The sequence below is a fragment of the Pezoporus flaviventris genome, unplaced genomic scaffold (genome assembly GCF_033815535.1).
Source record: "Pezoporus flaviventris isolate CSIRO_AGI_PZ_B2104156 unplaced genomic scaffold, CSIRO_AGI_Pfla_v1 ptg000036l, whole genome shotgun sequence".
Classification (NCBI taxonomy): Eukaryota; Metazoa; Chordata; class Aves; order Psittaciformes; family Psittacidae; genus Pezoporus; species Pezoporus flaviventris.
In genome coordinates this window covers 9728998-9746957 of record NW_026892584.1, presented here as the reverse complement: position 1 = coordinate 9746957, position 17960 = coordinate 9728998, and the positions used below count along the sequence as shown (strand labels likewise).

Genomic DNA, 17960 nt, shown 5'->3' with positions numbered 1-17960 from the left:
CATCCTTCCTAAAAGAATTGTATAAACGATGCTGGGTTCAAATAGCAATGAGTATACAAGACTGACAATTGTATATAGAATCATAGAATAATTAGGGTTGGAAAGGACCTTAAGATCATCTAGTTCCAACACCCTGCTGTGGGCAGGGACACCTTACGCTAAATCATATCAACCCAAGGCCTCGTCCAACCTGGTCTTGAACACTGCCAGGGATGGAGCATTCACAACCTCCCTGGGCAACCTATTCCAGTGCCTCACCACCCTAGCAGGAAAGAATATATCCAATCTAAACTTCCCCTGTTTAAGTTTTAACCCATTACCCCTTGTAATACCTTTATGTGCATGAATTTATTCAGAATGAATTTAGTCAGAATGATAGCTGTCTTCATAATCCTGTGTGTGCAAACTTGGTACTTCCAGACGTGCCAGAAGTTCAGACAGATTTTGAAAGTTTCAATAAAAAGTTGCTGATAGCTGCAGTATGCCTAGCCAGCTTGCTAGTTTTGCCCACTGACACATAGCTAACATGTCACTATCCAAACTGATGTCTCTGCACGTACACCGCTTCATCAGACAGCATAACCTATGACACAGCTGGTCTTAATTACACTACTTTTTTAAATTCCACAAATGTTGTAATTCATATATTACTAGAATTGTTCTACCGCTCATTTGTCCACAGATCATGTTTCTTTAAAAGTGCTGGTGGGCACCCAGGACTCTGAAGACAGCAGTTTTGTGCAAGATAAGAATGTTCCTTAAAGAAGGTGATGGAGGATAGAGCTCCAGAGTTCCTGGCAGACACTGACAGCATAAGATGGCACCGTAGTCTAGTCTGGAATTGTAAGTCTTAAGAAGGATGAGATGTCCTTGGCTTTACAAGGAGTTATTGAGCTGATAAAACTTAATAGTGGGCAAGAGTCTGCTTTCAGGACCTGGGTATGTTTCTGTTCAGTTGCACTAATGACTATGGAGCGATTAGGCTTTTTCTACATGTGAGTGTGAATTTAATCCCTCTGCGTTAGAGGAAGTTGTTTTATTTACCCTGGTGAACCAAGAAATCTGCACCCATCATTCTTGAGCTACTTTGTTTCTACAACTGCTAGGAGATCTAGGAAAAGGTAGTGTAAATTTACAGCATGACTGAAACCAATGGTTATAAAGAAATCTCTATTTTGAAAGCTGTGTATTTCAAAGATGTCACTTCATTTGCAGAAGGCTGTTTGAAGCCTGAAGTTGACAAAGTTCATGAAATCATTGATGTTATGAAGTAGACAAAACATTTCATATCAATGATGTCCATATCCTTGAAAGTCTGTTTTATCACTGAGGCTTTTTGCACTATAGGGTCCTGTCAGTTGTGAACAGGATACAAGTAAAGAGACTAGGATGCTAACACTTCGTTGTAGGTGTTATGTCTTGAAATACATTACACAGTTGTAACTTCAACATTAAATACAAAAATAACACTCTGCTTGGCAGATACAAGATTGATAACTGCTCCTGCGGGGGGGGGGGGGGAGGCAATCAATATTAGTGGATATTATAGTGGACAAGTCCAGCAGACTTAGATTTTTCCATTTCAAAAAGTGGAAGAATCTCCAGCTTCCATTTCATTTCACGTTCATTACAGAGTTCCTGTAAGAAACACTAAATGCAAAAAGCGAATCTGTTTCTATTTGTAAGTAGGCAGTGATCGAATCCTGTCTTTTGTTCCTGTGTGACCCTGAGAGATGCCGGAGATGGATGCATTTCATTGGGAAACAGAAGGCTAATTTCCATATGGAAATTTGCTAACATTAGTGTACCAAGCTTGTTTTCCCCATGTGCACACCTTTTACAGAAGCAGACTGTGTACATGGAAATGTATATGCCTTAATATTTAGAATGGCTGTTCTGGTAGGTAGTCCTGTATAGACAGACTCTTGGATCTAAATTACTATCGTGGAAGTTTGTGAAATCGCATCTAAACCTACAGGGAAATAAAACAACAAAAGGAGCCCAATAACAGTGCAAGTTGAAGTGTGACAAAAGTACAAAGGTCTTCCGAGTACATGTGCTTTGGTAAAGGTGTGCATTTTCATCTGTAAACTCAATATGAAAAGTTAAGGTTAAATGTTCTCTTAAGATATCCACGCCTTTGTTCCATACCTACAGTGAGCAGAACACTTTCTATTTAGAAGAATGCTTTCTATTTACAGCCATGGCTGTTTATTCAGGTGATGATGCATCTTGTATTACTAGTGCAGCAGAGAAGTGACTCTGTGACATTTCTTACTTCTTGAAATGTATGTTTGCTGAAATAAAAATTATAACTAGAAAAAACAATGTCCCTAGATCCTAAGAGTTGTGTGTGTCTGGAGATGTATATACCCTTTATTCAAATGCAAGGGGTACAGGTAAAGATACCTTGTATTATGCATCATTAAGAATTATATGTTGAAAATTGTTGTAGGATTAGCATTAGTCTGTAAGCTTAAGTCAGTAAAGTATAAAATTGCTTGAAATAAGTGGCAAAGGAGCAGACATGAGACAATGTAAATTGGAGTATAACAAGCTTTGGATCCGTTTGGAAGGCAGGATTCAAAGAGCTGAGGTGTGCTAAACCAACAGAAACTAGCCTTTTTTTGGTGGTTGTTGGGGGTGTTTTTTCTGGGTTTTTGTTTTGGTTTTTTTTTTTTTTTGCTTGTTTCTTTTGTTTGTTTTGGTTTTTTTTGGTGCATTTTGGTTTTGGTTTTGGTTTTTTGTTTTTTTCTTTTGTAGCCTCATTCCTACCTCCCACCATCTTGTCAGGATCACAGTTTTACTTCATGTGTGCAGAATGACTGCTGTAAGTGGGAGAGGAGGAGTTGAGAAGTTTCTTCTTTAGCTGAGAAGAATATAGGGGAACAGAACAGTCTATTGAATCTGCTCACTGATCCGAGCTCAGCTTCAAAAATTGGGTTCTCATAAGCAGTCTGTGGGTTGTAGGGTGACAGCACATGAAAACCACAAGTTTTTCTGCACAGCCACAGCCACTCTGCAGACCTGTTCTTACAATTCCACTATTAAGTATCTAGTTACACAAAAGGCAGGCAGCTGGATCTCCTTGGACGCATTCCATGCATTTCTCAATCAGTAATGAATTTTTGCATCTCATGGCGTTGTCTTGGACTTGACCAAACTTTGGGTATTTAAAATACAGGAATATATGCCTGTGAAGTAATATGGAAGACAGTCTATTGAAGGCCAGCTAATGGCAGCGAGAAGGAATCTATTGGCTTGAAGTTTCATTTTTCTCTACTCTTGCAAGATTTAGGTCATACTGTTTAGGTCAGGGCACTTAGAAGCAAGCTAGACATGTTGATTCACCCTCTCTAAGAGTACTTGTTTTGCAAGAGATGTTATTTGAAGCGCTCCCTTGGGTATATGATACCACTTTTGAATTTTCTGTTAGCTTACCGAATTGCACTTGAGTGTTTGCTGGTCTTTTTTCTTGGGGAGGGGGGTGGGGGTGTTGATGTTGCTTTTGTTATTGGTTTGTTGTGTTTATTTTAAGGGTGGGGATGGTGGTGGTTGATTTTTTTTTTTGTTTGTTTGGAGGGTGGGGTTTTTTGTTTGGTTGGTTCATTTCGTTTTTTTTTGTGTTGGGTTTTTGTTGTTTATGTTGCTTGTTTATTCCAGGTAAATAAAATATGTTTTATATTTTTTTCTAGCATCATCCAGAGATTCTGGGAAAGGGAATCCATTTTATTCATCACACTGTACGTTTTTTCTGATGTTTCCACAGAGCACTTTTTACTTTCAGGAATAGAGACTCGCTGCTTCCCTCCTGTACCTTGACTTGTTGAGTATGGCTAGATTTGTTTATTTTCTTTTCCAGAGCATCTTCCATTTGTTACTCCAACAGCATCTGTTCCCTTATTTTCAGTAACAGTGCATATTATCAGCCCGGGGCTTGGTTGTAGCTGTCTTTTGCAGCAGAGCCTCCCTTGCCAGTACAGATCACTGACACCATTCCATTACAATGACCAAAGCATTTGCTTTTTAAGATTGAGAATAGCAAGTGAGGGAGGTGGAATAATTTAAGTAGTTGGCTTGTTTCAGTTCTCTTCTAAACATGGAAATAAGAGCCTGCAAACAGAAGATGAAACATTGGCACAGACATGACCATTTCTGTGAAACTGCAGATGTGACTACTTTGTTACGAAACTGCTGGGAGCTTCAGGAATTATTGTAGCAAATCCTGTGACTAAAAAGCATGTAATAGCTACTTTATTCAGCTGGTGATTGTTTCTGCATTTCAGAGCTTATTTAGAATGCCCACATAATAAAACTGCTTAACATTTTCTTTTAAGTTAGAGGGGGACCTCTCACGTACTTAACGTGATGCCTGACTCGTACTGAAATACATAAGGAGTTGAGTGCCCAGATCCTGTATGTATTTTAGCCCTTTATTTATTGTTTTAAAGCATGTTTCAGACCCTTAAGCGCGCTGTTCTTTGTGGTAAATTACTGTAAGCATGTGTAACATTCTCAGTGCTATGTGTGTTTTGTAACTTTTCTGGTTTCTTAGTTATGTATTTTTTCCCTGAAATTGGCACTTCCACTTTTTAACTTTCACCTCTTTTAAGCTTTAAGCGTCGTTTACAACAGTGTATGTCCTCGACATTTTTAGGAAAAAAACATTGCCTTTGTCCCTTTGAATATTGTATGTGTTGTATGGCACCCTGACCTGTTAGAATCCTGATTGGAAATACTGTAGATCTTGATACTGAATTTAGTTTTGGCTATTTGTCATGGTTCTGCATGCTGCCAGTGGGCAGCAGATCACAGATAGAGATAAAATACTCTATAATTTTGTAGCAATGCTAGATCATATCACGTAATCCTAGAATGGTTTGGGTTGGAAGGGATCTTAAAGCTTATCTAGTTCCAGCCCTGTGGGCAGCGATGCCTTCCAGTAGACCAGGTCACTCCAGGCCCTGTCCAGCCTGGCCTTGAAGACTTCCATTGCCACAGTTTCTCAAGGCAGCCTGTGCCAGTGCTTCATGAACCCTCATAGTAAAGAACTTCTTCCTAACATCTAAATCTACACTCTTTTGTTTGAAGCCATTGCCCCTTGTCCTGTCACTGCATGCCCTTGTAAAATGTTTTATCTGCAGTGTATTCTGTGCAGCCTGGAACATCAGTTTTCAGTCTGTTATACTTGAGTGGATTATATTACATTATATTAGCTTACATTAGATAAAACTGAGAAGTGTTGCTTTGTGTTAGTTGCGGGCATGACTTCAGAGCTACATGCAGAGTTTTTTTTTAAGCCAAAAAATTATGCCAGTGGCAAGACGCTGATTCAGGCATGGTGCTGGTTTCTGTGCTTGGACAGAGGGAAACCATTACTGTTGTATCCAGGATTTAGAAAAAGTTTCGCTTCTGCTTGGCAAGCTTGCTGAGAAGTCAGGTCCTGGCTTTACTGTGTTCTGTCACAGCTTACTGTCATTTATCTGGTAGCCTGGGATTTGTAAAGCTGTGCCTACGAGACTGCTGATTATGCTGGGAAGAGAAGGCAGTCCAAAGCTAGCTGGAATATGAAATAGTTTCTGCGGTCATTTGGGAATTTGCTTTATTAAGCCATCTACTTACTCACTTGGTTGCTGATACTGAACAGAAGTAGAAATTGAGAGCAGATCTTCAAGCTGATTTACTGTCCTTGAAAGCACATGTTTATTCCAGCTTGGAATATAGTTTTCTATCTGTGTTTGTAAGCTTTTCTTCCTTTTTTTTTTTTTTCCAGCTGATACCAATCTCTGCTGCTCTATACATGGCTCTCATCCTTTTCATCTGTGCTTGTCACATCTCCAGCCCAAGTGTCATCTCCTAGCTAATTTTTTTTTTCCTTCTCTCTCTCTCTCACAAAGAGCTGAGCAACCTTCTGCCACAAAGGCTTCAAACCAAGGAAGCACAAACTACCCTCTTTGTCCACTACATCCTCTTAGATTAGCAGCTTCTGTTTTATGTTGTCCAAGTATGAAAGGAGCAGTTTTCCCCTGGAAGCTATAGAATCCCTTATTTGTAAGGAACTTTATCATGGACTGAAATGAGCTGATAAATGAATTGCCACTGAAGGATACATAAAAGAATTGTTTGATTCTGGTTTTGTTCCTCTTTTGCAACTGATTGCTATGGACATCATGCTCTGTGATTCTAAGAACATAGCAGGTATTTGGAAATACCATCTTGAAACCAGAACTGGTGCTGGAAAATGCCATATCATAGAATCATAGAATTGTTAGGGTTGGAAAGGACCTTAAGATCATCTAGTTCCAACCCCCTGCTGTGGGCAGGGACACCTTACGCTGAATCATATCACCCAAGGCCTCGTCCAACCTGGCCTTGAACGCTGCCAGGGATGGAGCATTCACAACCTCCCTGGGCAACCTATTCCAGTGCCTCACCATCCTAACAGGAAAGAATTTCCTTCTTATATCCAACCTAAACTTCCCCTGTTTAAGTTTTAACCCGTTACCCCTTGTCCATCCAGCTGTTTCTAGGCCATTTCCTGAACTATTGGAGCACTTAATCATTCTGTCTACCTTCTTGTGATTGCCAGCTTTCTTCTTTGGTTGCTGCATGATTTTAGGAGCAGATGCATCATAAGTTACCAGAGCTAGAGATGAGCAGAAATATGAGATACTGCTAACATGTTGAGCAAGATAAAGCCTTGCTTGTTAGTGATAGTGATTTACATGATACTGCTTCTTTGTCCTAGAGGAGCATTTTTTTTCCTGTTGGTCAAGAAGTGTCTTGCACCTTAGATCGGAGTAAATTTTAAAACTCCTTTTCTGTACTAGTCACTTATTGTGTCATTTTGGAGCTGTTAATTGGATATAATTCTTAACCCATTTTGAGGGTTTTTAAATCTTTTTCTGGTAAACTATTTCTCAGTGACTATTTGAAGTGGAGAGTGGTTTTTGGGAAGCAAAGGGATTGGAAGGCAAAAGAAGCTATTTTAATTCTACATCTTTTGTGTGCAGTGATGGCATGAAAAGCAGGGCTGGAAAGGATGAGAAAGGGATTGTTCCTATACCCCTCTGCAGTTGCCAGGCATTTGCATTTGAAGAATATAATGCATAAGCAGGCCCCATCTGCTGATGTTCCCCTTTGAGTGAGATAGTTCTTTAAAGAAGGTGCCTTACATAAATGACTCTGCTGACCTGTGTATATGCCGTATGATATCTGTGGGTGTGTTAACTACTGCACAGAAAAGGAAAAGAAAGAAATCAAGTGAGTGTTAGAGCTGGAGAAACTAAGCACCCCCTTCAGTTGTATGCAGGTTGTTATTTCTAAGTAAGGTTTAGCATCTTCACCAAACTCGGACCAAGATAACTTCAAAAGTTACCCCAAAATGAAGTTTAATTTCTCTTCATGTTGAACTTGATGGCAGAAATCCCCCAGATGGCAAAGGGAGTAAGATCAGGCTACATGGTGATGGCTTTCAGGTTGTGGAATTTCAAGGTCTGTCCACACAGCCATAGGTATTTTTTTCTGTCAGATAGGATCTTGATACTCTGCTGAGGGGCAAAAGCTGCTATTCTGTTTTTGATTTGATATGGTGTCTAGGGAGAGGAAAACAGTATTGGCAGCAGCTTCTTTTGCTTTAAACATTATGTCTTTATACTCTTTAGAGAACTCATTAGTTTTTAAGGCTGAGCCAGCAACAGGCTAAATGTGTATGGTAGTGATACACTGATGATTTGAGGTACTGTATTCATCATTTTAGAATAATCCGTTTTACTTTGTTTAGTGTTACGTGGTACCCCAAGAGCAATGGGGCAGTTCAACCTGAGAAGGTGGCTATTTAGCAAGCAGGAAGATGCCATTTGGTACAGTGCTGGAAACAAAAAAACTCTTCTCTTTCTAGAGCATTGCCAGCTCTCTGTTCGAATCTTTCTTAAGACTGACTTACCACACTAGTAAACTCAGCCTTGTTTATAGAAAAAGGGGAATTATGTAAGGTGGTCAGGCTCACCATAGTTCATACTGGGAAGACAGCAGTGTGTGAAAGGTAAGGTTCTGAGTTACAGTATGATTTCAGCGATATAAACAAGTACTAGACACTGGTAACCCCTCATTCTTTGTAGGTATGCTAACCACTCATACATCCCACTACGATTAGAGTCAAGGGCATTTACCACCTCCAGGGCTTGGCCTTAAATGCCTGCCAAAATATTCTCTGCTTTTGGAACTTGAAATGGTTTCAAGCTTCTCTCTCTTATTTTTTAGGTTTTATTATTTTCAAATAAAACATGAAATCTAGTCAGCCCTAGTATGAACACTTTTTCCCCACCTCCCTCCCAGAGTCTGTGTTCCCAGACTGGAACCCTGTATATCATGTTTCAGTAAGTTTCAGGATTGTTTTTCTAACATATAATTAGCAATTTATAATGTAAATGCTGATGCAAACTTAAGTAGCCTATTACAAACGTGACACTATTCATTAAGGACTCTCTAGGGTGCAGTATGCGCCTTGGTGGATTAGCTTCCTGGAAATTTAATGGCAGTTTGCAAATTGGCATTCAATTTTGTTTTTAGTCTATCTCTTGCTGCTACAAAGCAATTTTCATTCTGATATTATGAGAGAGTCTGTTTTACTTTGGTTTACTTCCATGCTGTACTTCAGGCAGGAGGATGAGTCAAATGAGGAGATTCTAGAGTAATGGTATAGATTGCTTTGTGTCCAGGTAGTCTTCTATAAATTAAGCAGGATATTCATGCCTAGCCCTCAGTAACCAACTGAATTCCTATCTCATCTGTTGGTGAAGCTCAGTTAGGTTCAGAAAGGCATGTGAGATATATATGTCATTCTAGTTTCATTTCTGCCCAGTATTTTTATGGAGGTTCAGATAAGCATTGTAGAGTACTATGGGATTTATTTACTTCTTGGTACATCTGGAGGCTAGATTTAGCTTCATCTTAGAGAAATGTTGAATTTTTATTTTTTATTGTGGGGTGCTCCAATACTCTGTACTATTTGCAGGTTATCCATGTAACATAACTTTCTAAACAACTTCACATATATCCTCATTCTGGAATAGGCATTCTTAAGACACTTGTTGTACTGTACTGTGATGTAACTTTTATCTGTAAACAAAAAAAAAGTTTAAGAGTTTTTGGGAAGTCTAATTATAAGAACCAAACTGGCCTATGTAGAAGAAATTCTTTTGTTTAGAACTGTTTATCTAAAATGTCAACCTTTTTTAAAGATCAGCGTTTATTTAGCTATTATATATTACCATTCAAAGTGTGACACCCTGAAAATTGCCGTCTGGTTTTCAACTTGGTTGCCAAATACTTTTCAGCCACTTCATTTAAATACTGAAGTGAGGCTTAATTTTTCTTGTTAAAAAAAAAAACAAAACAAAAAACAAACAAACAAACAAAAAAACAACAAAAACCAAACTGATTATCTCTCTTTCATTCTTTTCTTTTTCTTGCTAGTAAGTGAATTAGTGGGTCCTTTAAAATGCTGCTTCCCCTTTTAAGGATTCAAAATACGCCTTCCCCAGTCTAGCATAAACCATGAAAATAGCCTTTTTTTTTTTTTTTTTTTTTTTTAATTTTAGAATACTTGTGAAGGCAAAAGCTTATTTAGCAGTGGTATTTATATTTTTCTGTGTATTCGACTGTGGGGTGACTTGTGAATACACTTGACCTGCACTGTTTGAAGTCTACAAATGCCAGGAACCTTGAAAATTTTGGCTACCTTTACTAATGCCATATGAGTTTTTAGTATGATGCTTGCTTCTAAGCTGATCAGGCTGTTTTCATGGAGACCCACTGCGGAGAAACCATGAACCCACACTAATATTGAATAATTAAACAGTCTTCAGAAAGATATTTTACATGAGAGAAGAAAAAAATTCCTAAATTAAATACAGTTCTGAAACTTCCTTATGAATGCATGAAGCCCATGCTCTGACTTTGCTGGATAATCTTGAGTAACCCTATAAACCCCCCTTACACCCTTACACAAAGGAATATCAAGCAGATTCTGGGCTCCTTCATGTAGCCAGTTCCTGCAAAGGATAAAGCCAGGTGAGGCAGTTAGGGTCTGTAGTGCTAACATAACCATCACTGGAATGGGAGTAGAAGTGTGTCCAGTTCTTTCAAGTTAGGCCAGTATGGGGACATTTACAGTTTGCTCTAAAAAAATCCCCACATGAATGAGTTTGATGCAAGTTCTTAATGTGAATTTAAGATGTCTAGCAAAAGTGGCTCTAAGTATCTCTCCGCCATGTTTCCACAGACAATTTGACAAGGTCCCTGAACATACGTTGAATTCACAATTACATCACTAGCATTTGTATGTTGCTTGCGATCTGTTTCTTCTCTTTATTACCTATGACACATACTCTGGCTCACCCAGAAGGATGCAAACATTTTCTTATCTGAATCAACTTAGAATTTCATGGGCAGGCCTGTGCTACTTTTATTGAGATTTGTGTGGGTGGGAAAGGGGCATTATATCATTTTAATCCAGTGATTAGTTTAAGGGGTAAAAGAAAGAGGGAAGTGATGGCTGTGCAGAGACAGGGATGCATAGCTGAGTAGAGTTGGTAGAAAGGGTGAAGGGTTGTTTGGCAGGACAGTAACTCCTTTTTCATATCAAATTTTTAATGCAGCTGCAGCATTTAGCGCATGGGGTAGTGCTAATAGCCAGAAGGTGTTTACCCTTTCTTTACTGTCTTAAAAAGAAAACCTTGAAAGACTTACGTGGATTTTGGTAGGGTTGTGACACTGGTCTCAAAACTGCACTCTGTGGATCTGGTATTCATAATACTTATGAGAGTTCCAGGCATGGAAGAATGTAGTAATTTTGATGTTTGCTGTTATGTTTCGTGAAATCCAGTGAGAGGGAATTATTTTTACTGCTCAAAGACTTAAGAGCTGAGGAGCACATTGTGACCGCATGTAGTGGCTGATTCTGTAGCAGGGTTTTTTTCTGTTATGTGGGAGGCTTAGGTTTCGTCAGAGTGGAGAATTTAATTTCCCCATTTCACTGAGGTTGGATTTTTACAGAAATGTAACTCTGTGTACCTTGCAGAATCTGCGGGATAGACAGATCTCCCACACGGCTACGAAAACAAGTGCACAAATTCCGAGTAGCTGGGTGTAAATCTGAAGTAACTGTCATGGAGATTGATGTTCTCTCTAGGAGTTAATATAAATTTACATCAGGGTAACTGTGACCAGAATCTCTCAGGATTCATTTTTGCTAGATTTTAGTAGCTCACTAAATTAATTGCTAATTTACTTGATATGGTTGATTATTGTGGATGCTTCCCACATATTTCTTCTGTCTTTACAATCATAGAATTTGGAGACAGAGCTCCACTACATCAGACCAGACCTTACCTATTCTGAGCTCTTGCTTGTCAAAAGCTGTTCCTTTCAGCTAGATACTGACACACTGAGTGCAGTCAGCAGAAATTACACCAAAGCACTGCAGTCCTCAGGAATCCAAACTCGTGCACATTTGGGGCAAAACCATCAGAGACACAGCAGACCGTGTTGCTGAAGGCACTTCAGCAGTCTTCATAATAAAGGGATTAACAGAAGTCCTGTAAGGCAGTCCCAGATTGCCCTTAAAAGGCTGGCCCTGCCAATTTCCACAATGGAGTGGGGCAACATGAGACTTCTCCTTGACATGAATACAGTAATCAGTGTTAAGTGGGCTCACAACTGAGATACCTAAGAAACAGCATGAGCTACCTCCCCTCAAAGCGCTTCTTCCCTTGTGTGTCAGAAAACAGTTGAATTGGTGCATTTTAATTCTATACAAAGAAGGTTGTAAAATGAAGTATCTCGTGGTTAAAAAAGTAATTGGCATCATCCAAGGCCATTGGGAGGGGAAATGGCCAGAGTCACTTCTTCAAGGTCTGAGAACATTGAGGCACCTGGAAGTTCTGCCTCCCTCACTTCCTCTTCAGATTTCATTGTCAATGTTATAGTAAAAGGGTATGTACCTTTCTTGTATGTGTTTCCTATGATTTACATGAAATTGGCATGCCAGAAGTATGGGATCTGTGTGGTCCTGCTATAGTGTGGGCAAGGAGGTCTTATGACAGCCTTACTTGAAAACTAAATTCAGGTTCTTCCAGAATGGAGGCAGAGAACGACAGTTAAAGCAAAGAACCTGAGAACCTCTAATGCCCTTGAAGATAGTAAAAAGATCTGTGTCGGGGTTGAAAGCAAAACTAGATTAGGCTTCTGTTCAGTAAAAGGTCCTTATTCTCAAAATAAACATTTTGTTAGGTTCCACCAAAACGTGTCTAAGCATCATCAGACTAAGTCTTCCCTTGTCCTTATAGATGTGCTTAACAACCTTCCAGTCCTTGGGCTTCACTTTGAACTGGTCTATCTCCTAACAGCTTGTAGTTTGAATTGGGAAGGCCTGGCCATGCTGACTGATGAACATGCAATGAAGATGTAAGAATACAGTAAACTGATGATCATCTTTCTTGCCTGCATAAGAAAGTAGAGGCATTATGCCAAGCAAATATGCACATTAGATGACTAACAGAGCTCCCACACTGTCAGTGTAGGCAGGAAATATGCAATGCAGCCACATATGTGTCTCAGAACTGAGTGCTTTTTATTCTTAATGTTTGGTTTTGTTTTTAAATAGGAGTTCAGATCCTTGAGCAGGATGTTTATCTCTATGCACAGAAAACAATATTGGTCATAGTTATTAATATAATCAAGTTTTTGAAACTACAAGATGATAGTTTGCAGATGACATTAAAATTTCAAGTAATAGCTATAAACGTGCATATTGTATGTAAACCTTTTGTTTTTCCAGTGGGAATGTTGTTGGAAAGTTTTGTATTTAATTGCTCTGATTGAGGTTTGATCTCTTTCTTTGATAGAATTAAAGCGAGGTTTTAACAAAAATTAGGATGCTGTAACAAGTTAAATTCCATTTGATACTTGCTTAGCCATAGTTTTAAAATATCTGTGCAGATATTACTAACCTGAACACCCAGGGAAGTTTTGTAAATCCCTGACAGCAGAGTGCAGTTCAGCTCTGCATTTAATCTAGCAGTAAGCTTCCACTGAAGATGGTCCCCTTTTCACTCCTCCAATGATGAGTAATCCACCCCCCAAATTAGTTATTTTTCCATCAATTCTGCAAGCTGAAGCAGCAGCCTTGCTGCTGCATGGATAGATGGATATGATGCAATAGAGGAGACTAAGCAGGGTGAAACAAGCCCCTCTCTACAGCAGTATAAGATCATCTTAAATGCAGCATGAAGCTAAATTAAGTGTTGATTTTTTTTTTTTTTGTATGCTATCTCATTTAAATTCCCCAAGAGAAATTGAGGCCCCCGAGCTAAGAAGTCTGCAAACACAGAATGGGAGACAGTCTCTTGAGCTGAATCTTAAAAAAAAAAATGGACACCCTGCAAACCAAAGACAGAATCCCAAATCACCAAGTTACATTTGTGGCCTGACAACCAATAAAGTATTCAATGGACAGATCTTGATTGTTCACAGAGCTAAAATTTTCCAACTGTTTAATGCTTTTCACTGCCTTATCTCATAAGCATACAGTATTTCAGGAAGCAGGCTTCCAGAGTATAAGTAAAGAAAGACAGACATCTTCAGACTCTTTTCCAGGATGCTGTTCATTGACTGTGGCAGAATCTGTCAATATCCTTTTGGTGTTGAATAGTTTTCTATCTGATGAAAAACTAATTTCTAGGAGTTAAAGAAGCTGTGTTTCCCTTACAGAACTGTTTAGTGGCCTGTGCTACATGGATTGCTTTCTATTTCCTCTGTTTTAAGCACCTGTTTTTTCTTTCTTGGTGTCTGTGAACACTGGAATATAAATTCCTCATGCAATTATTTTTACCAGGGAAAAATTGCTATTATGTGAACTAGCAGTTACAAGGGGTTGTGTGGAATGACTGGGGTGAGAGTCCACAAAGACTGTTATGTAAACTGTGCTTTCCATTCAACTGGTTAATTAAACTTGGTTTCCAGATTCCAAGACAGAAACCACTTAAGTGCACACTTTATTTTAATGTTTCTGTTCCTCTGCCCCAGGAGACTTGGCCTCATCTTCAGGTTTGTCCATTCTAAGACAGAGAAAAGGGAATATAAGGATGAAAGGAGAGCGTGTGGCCCCAAGTAGTCCCTTTTCAGGCTACTCTCATTGCAAACAGCATTTTGTTAAAAACTAAGAAGTGTGGTCAGGTTACCTTGTGTCAGCTGAACCACAGTAACTGTTTGTACCTATTCTTAGTCTGCTTTTGTAGAAGCACTAAGCACTTCTTACTTGAATTTTAGCAATACTCTTGTTCCCTCACTCTATCTACAACCCTAAATCAGACATCTTGCAACACATTACTGCCTATTGCCTGAATGATGTGGTTTTTGGAGTAGATTCTATGTCCTCCTCAGAACAGGGAAAAGTGAACAGTAGCAATAAACCATCTTAGGATTGTGTTGCTGTTTTGTGATGGCACTCCTGCACATTAACCTGGTTTGCTGCTCTGTCAGTGCCAGGGTGTATATCCAGGTAATTATATGCATAACTTTTGCTTGTGTCTAGGCAGACAATGACAGTTATTTCAGCAAAAATTAACCTGGTGGCTTAAAAAATATGGGATTTGCTCATACAGAGCACAAGATAAAGTCACTCTTGCTTCCAGGAAGTACTCCAAATGTGCTTCTGAGTACTTGTTACCAGAAGTTTTGAAATTGCTTCTCAGTCCTCTGTGACACATCCTCCAGGGGTTTCACATGGAGCAAAACGAAGTTCTGAAATCTCTTAATTTGAGCCTGATGTTGCTGGCACTTATGCACTTGGCTAAGTATTCCTGTGAATGGTTTTAGCTGCTCATGTTAGTATAAAAAAAGACATGCAAGAGTTTTAAAAGGAAGGTCGTGCAGTTGTTTTGCCTTTATTGTTTAAATTGACAGGCTTTTTGTAAAACTTTCTGCCTTCAGTGATTTCCTCACAGTCATGGGCACATGGAGGCATATGTCTTTTACATCAGTGTAAAGCAGGTGCAAAATGCTACCAAATCTGAACATTGTTTACACATCAGCTGCAAGATAAAAAGTAATTGAGAATAAGGCTGTATGCTTATTCAGAGATAGGAGTGATTTCTGACTGTCCTTGCTTTACTGGTATTCTGATCATTCACATGCTGTTGGACAGACAGGAAGACGGTGTATGTTAGGCAATAGGGTTTAGCAGTTTAAAACTACTCCCTAAGTTTCATGGTTGGAGAGAGAAGAGGCTGAGGCAATGTAGTAAAAGGGATTAAGTGTAGAGTCTGGCAAGGAGCTTACACTGAAGGCAGACTACAACAGTTGCATATAGCTTAAGAAGAGGTACCTCCTTCTTTCCAGAAGCTACAAGGACCTAGAAAAACCTTGTGCCTACAGCTTCAGCATTTATTCTTATTCACTTGGCCTTTCCGGAAATGTCATGATACCAAGTTCCTTCACAGCAACATGTGTAAAGAAAATCCTTTTGTTACCAGCATTTGGACATGTGGTGGACTGCAGGCACAGAGGAAGGCCCGAAGAGCAGCTTTTGGGGCTATTCTCATTGCAAGCGGTATTATGTTAAAAACTAAGAAATATAAGTTACCTTGTGTCAGCTGAACTGTGTGAGCTGTAACTATGTGTACATGTTCTTAGTTTGCTTTTGGAAAAGCAGTAAGCGCTTCTTACTTGAATTTTAGCCATCTTGTCTTCTGTTTGCATTAGACTGAGAGCATGAAGAGTCAATTACACTTCCACTTAAGCATAGTAACTACTAAGAAGTAGTAACTTTATATACTGGGCCAACCTGTTCAGATATCAGAGCCCTTCATGTTAAGACAAGGTAGTATAAGGAGAGCTATACAGAGAGGCATAGCATCTTTTATTAGACCACTTGATGCAGTTTGGGGATGTAATTGGCCTTCAGTAGTGAGTTAAGAGGTGCTTTTTTTCCAGTGACATTCACGTACGAAATCCAGTCGCTTCTTGGTTCTACTCTTCATGGGCATGCTGCTGGACTGGAATGAGTGCCTTGTGAAGCTTGTTTTCTTGGGAGCTATTGCACAGGGCTGGCGATTAGGTCATTGGCAGAAGTTTCAAAGGAGCAGTGAGGCTGCTGCTGCTGCTGAACTTGTAACTATCCATGGTTTTTTTTTATGGTGTTTGTTAGTTGTTTTGAATGGTACTTACACTGTAAGAGAAGGTTGCTTCCCCTTGGCACTTGCTTCCCCTTGGCACTTGCTTCCCCTTGGCACTTGCTTCCCCTTGGCACTTGCTTCCCCTTGGCACTTGCTTCCCCTTGGCACTTGCTTCCCCTTGGCACTTGCTTCCCCTTGGCACTTGCTTCCCCTTGGCACTTGCATGCAAGACATAATTTCTGTGTTTGAACTTTGACTTAAGAAAACAGAACACAAATAATAAAAGAAAAAAATAGCTGAAAAGAATTGGTTGTCATCTTTTCCAGTGAGGAATGGAGAGGAGTTTCTAAAATGGCTATAAAAGTATAAATACCATCTGTATGATTTATGCCTGACTTTTCTAGTTTTAAGAATAAATTTTGGGTTATGTTTTGACACATACTGTGTACACAGACAATATTTCTTATTCTTTGACCTACATAATTCCTCTATACTATGTTTGTATTACAAGTGAAAGATGCAGTGTGTATCCAGGCATTTACAGGAAGTTTTCTGCCTTGACTTAGTAGTCCCTTGTCCTGAGTAGCAGAGAATTCCTTTATGCTAAGATGTGCTGCATTGATTGAGGGGATTTTTGGAGGAGTGCCTCACACATGACTGCCTACTTGCACCTGGATGCTGTCTTGTATCCTGGTGTCTTCCAAGTACATGACTTGCTCTAAAATGTACTTTTCCTTGAGGATGTAGATGTCCTCATCTATATGTAGTGGTCACCTCGTCCCAGTGTGAGAGTCTGAATATCAAGGTGGTCTTTGATTTATTAGCCTGTTCAGAACTGGAAGGATAGTTTCTAATGAAATGAGCTCCCTGTGATTTTAACAGGACGTCTGTAAGAGAGGGCACTTTTGCTATTTAGTCCTTCATACTTCTTGAGGGTTAAGCCTTTTTCTCCTAAAAGCTCCTTAGAAAGTCCTTTAAAATTCAATCTGCAGCTGTCTCAAATATGGTTATTAGTTAGTTGTGGTAAGCTGCAAGTAAAATCAAGGAAGTGGGTATTTTCAACTCATTCTGGACTTAGTTTTAAGCTTATTCTGTCTCTTACCTGAAAGTCTTGTTTGTCTGTGCAGTGAGGGCTCTTAGAGCTACTTGTCTTTGGTAAAGACAAATTAGCATCTGGTAAAGACACTTTTTTTTTTTTCATTTTATTGGTTAACTGATCTATTTATCTTCTGGTTACAGCCTAAATAACCCTTAATGTTGCATTGAGCCTGCCTTTCATACTGTCTTGCAGGTATAGATGTCTTACACACTATTGCAGTCTGTGGTTATTTTTTACAGTATCAAAGCTAGTTAGTTCATGTGGCGAGAGTGTGCCTTTGGAATCAACTCCACACTGTGGAGGAGGCTCTGCTTATGGAAAGAGGATGCTGAAAGCCTTTATTAGAGAGTGTTTGGAGGGCAAAAATGTGTTCTGAATGCAAACAAGCAGTAAGGTGAATGGGTTCATTTCATATGCTGTATGCTTTACTTCTGAAAAACCCTTTATGAGCGGTGACCTTTTATTACTTATGTAAGAATCCCAAGAAACTTCAGGTAACCTTTCTCCAGGGTATTGACATTTTCTTTACAGATTAGATGCAAGTGGTCAGCTTTGGCCAGCTGATAGTCAGTGCTTGCCCCTTATTTGATGACTATAGAAAGGATGCTTTTTCTATAAGCTCAGAGACTCATGCTAGTGATCTTTACAGCCTTTGTGTTACACAGTCTTGTCCAGATTCTTTG

The 17960-nt window shown here is 39.3% G+C and overlaps 1 protein-coding gene across 7 annotated transcripts in view; it reads left to right on the top strand.

Moving 5' to 3' along the window:
• PTPN5 (protein tyrosine phosphatase non-receptor type 5) overlaps nucleotides 1-17960 on the top strand; it is an 82376-nt gene that overhangs the window by 4132 nt on the left and 60284 nt on the right. For 6 of the 7 annotated variants that reach the window (XR_009745059.1, XM_061463041.1, XM_061463040.1 and 3 more), the window contains one exon: nucleotides 683-843. The exons of the other annotated variant lie outside the window; for it this stretch is intronic. Coding sequence is in view for 5 of the 6 variants with exons in the window: in XM_061463041.1 (XP_061319025.1) it covers nucleotides 771-843 (73 nt within the window). In the remaining variant the exon portion in view is untranslated. The remainder of the gene's footprint in view (nucleotides 1-682; nucleotides 844-17960) is intronic. 7 annotated transcript variants of the gene reach the window in all.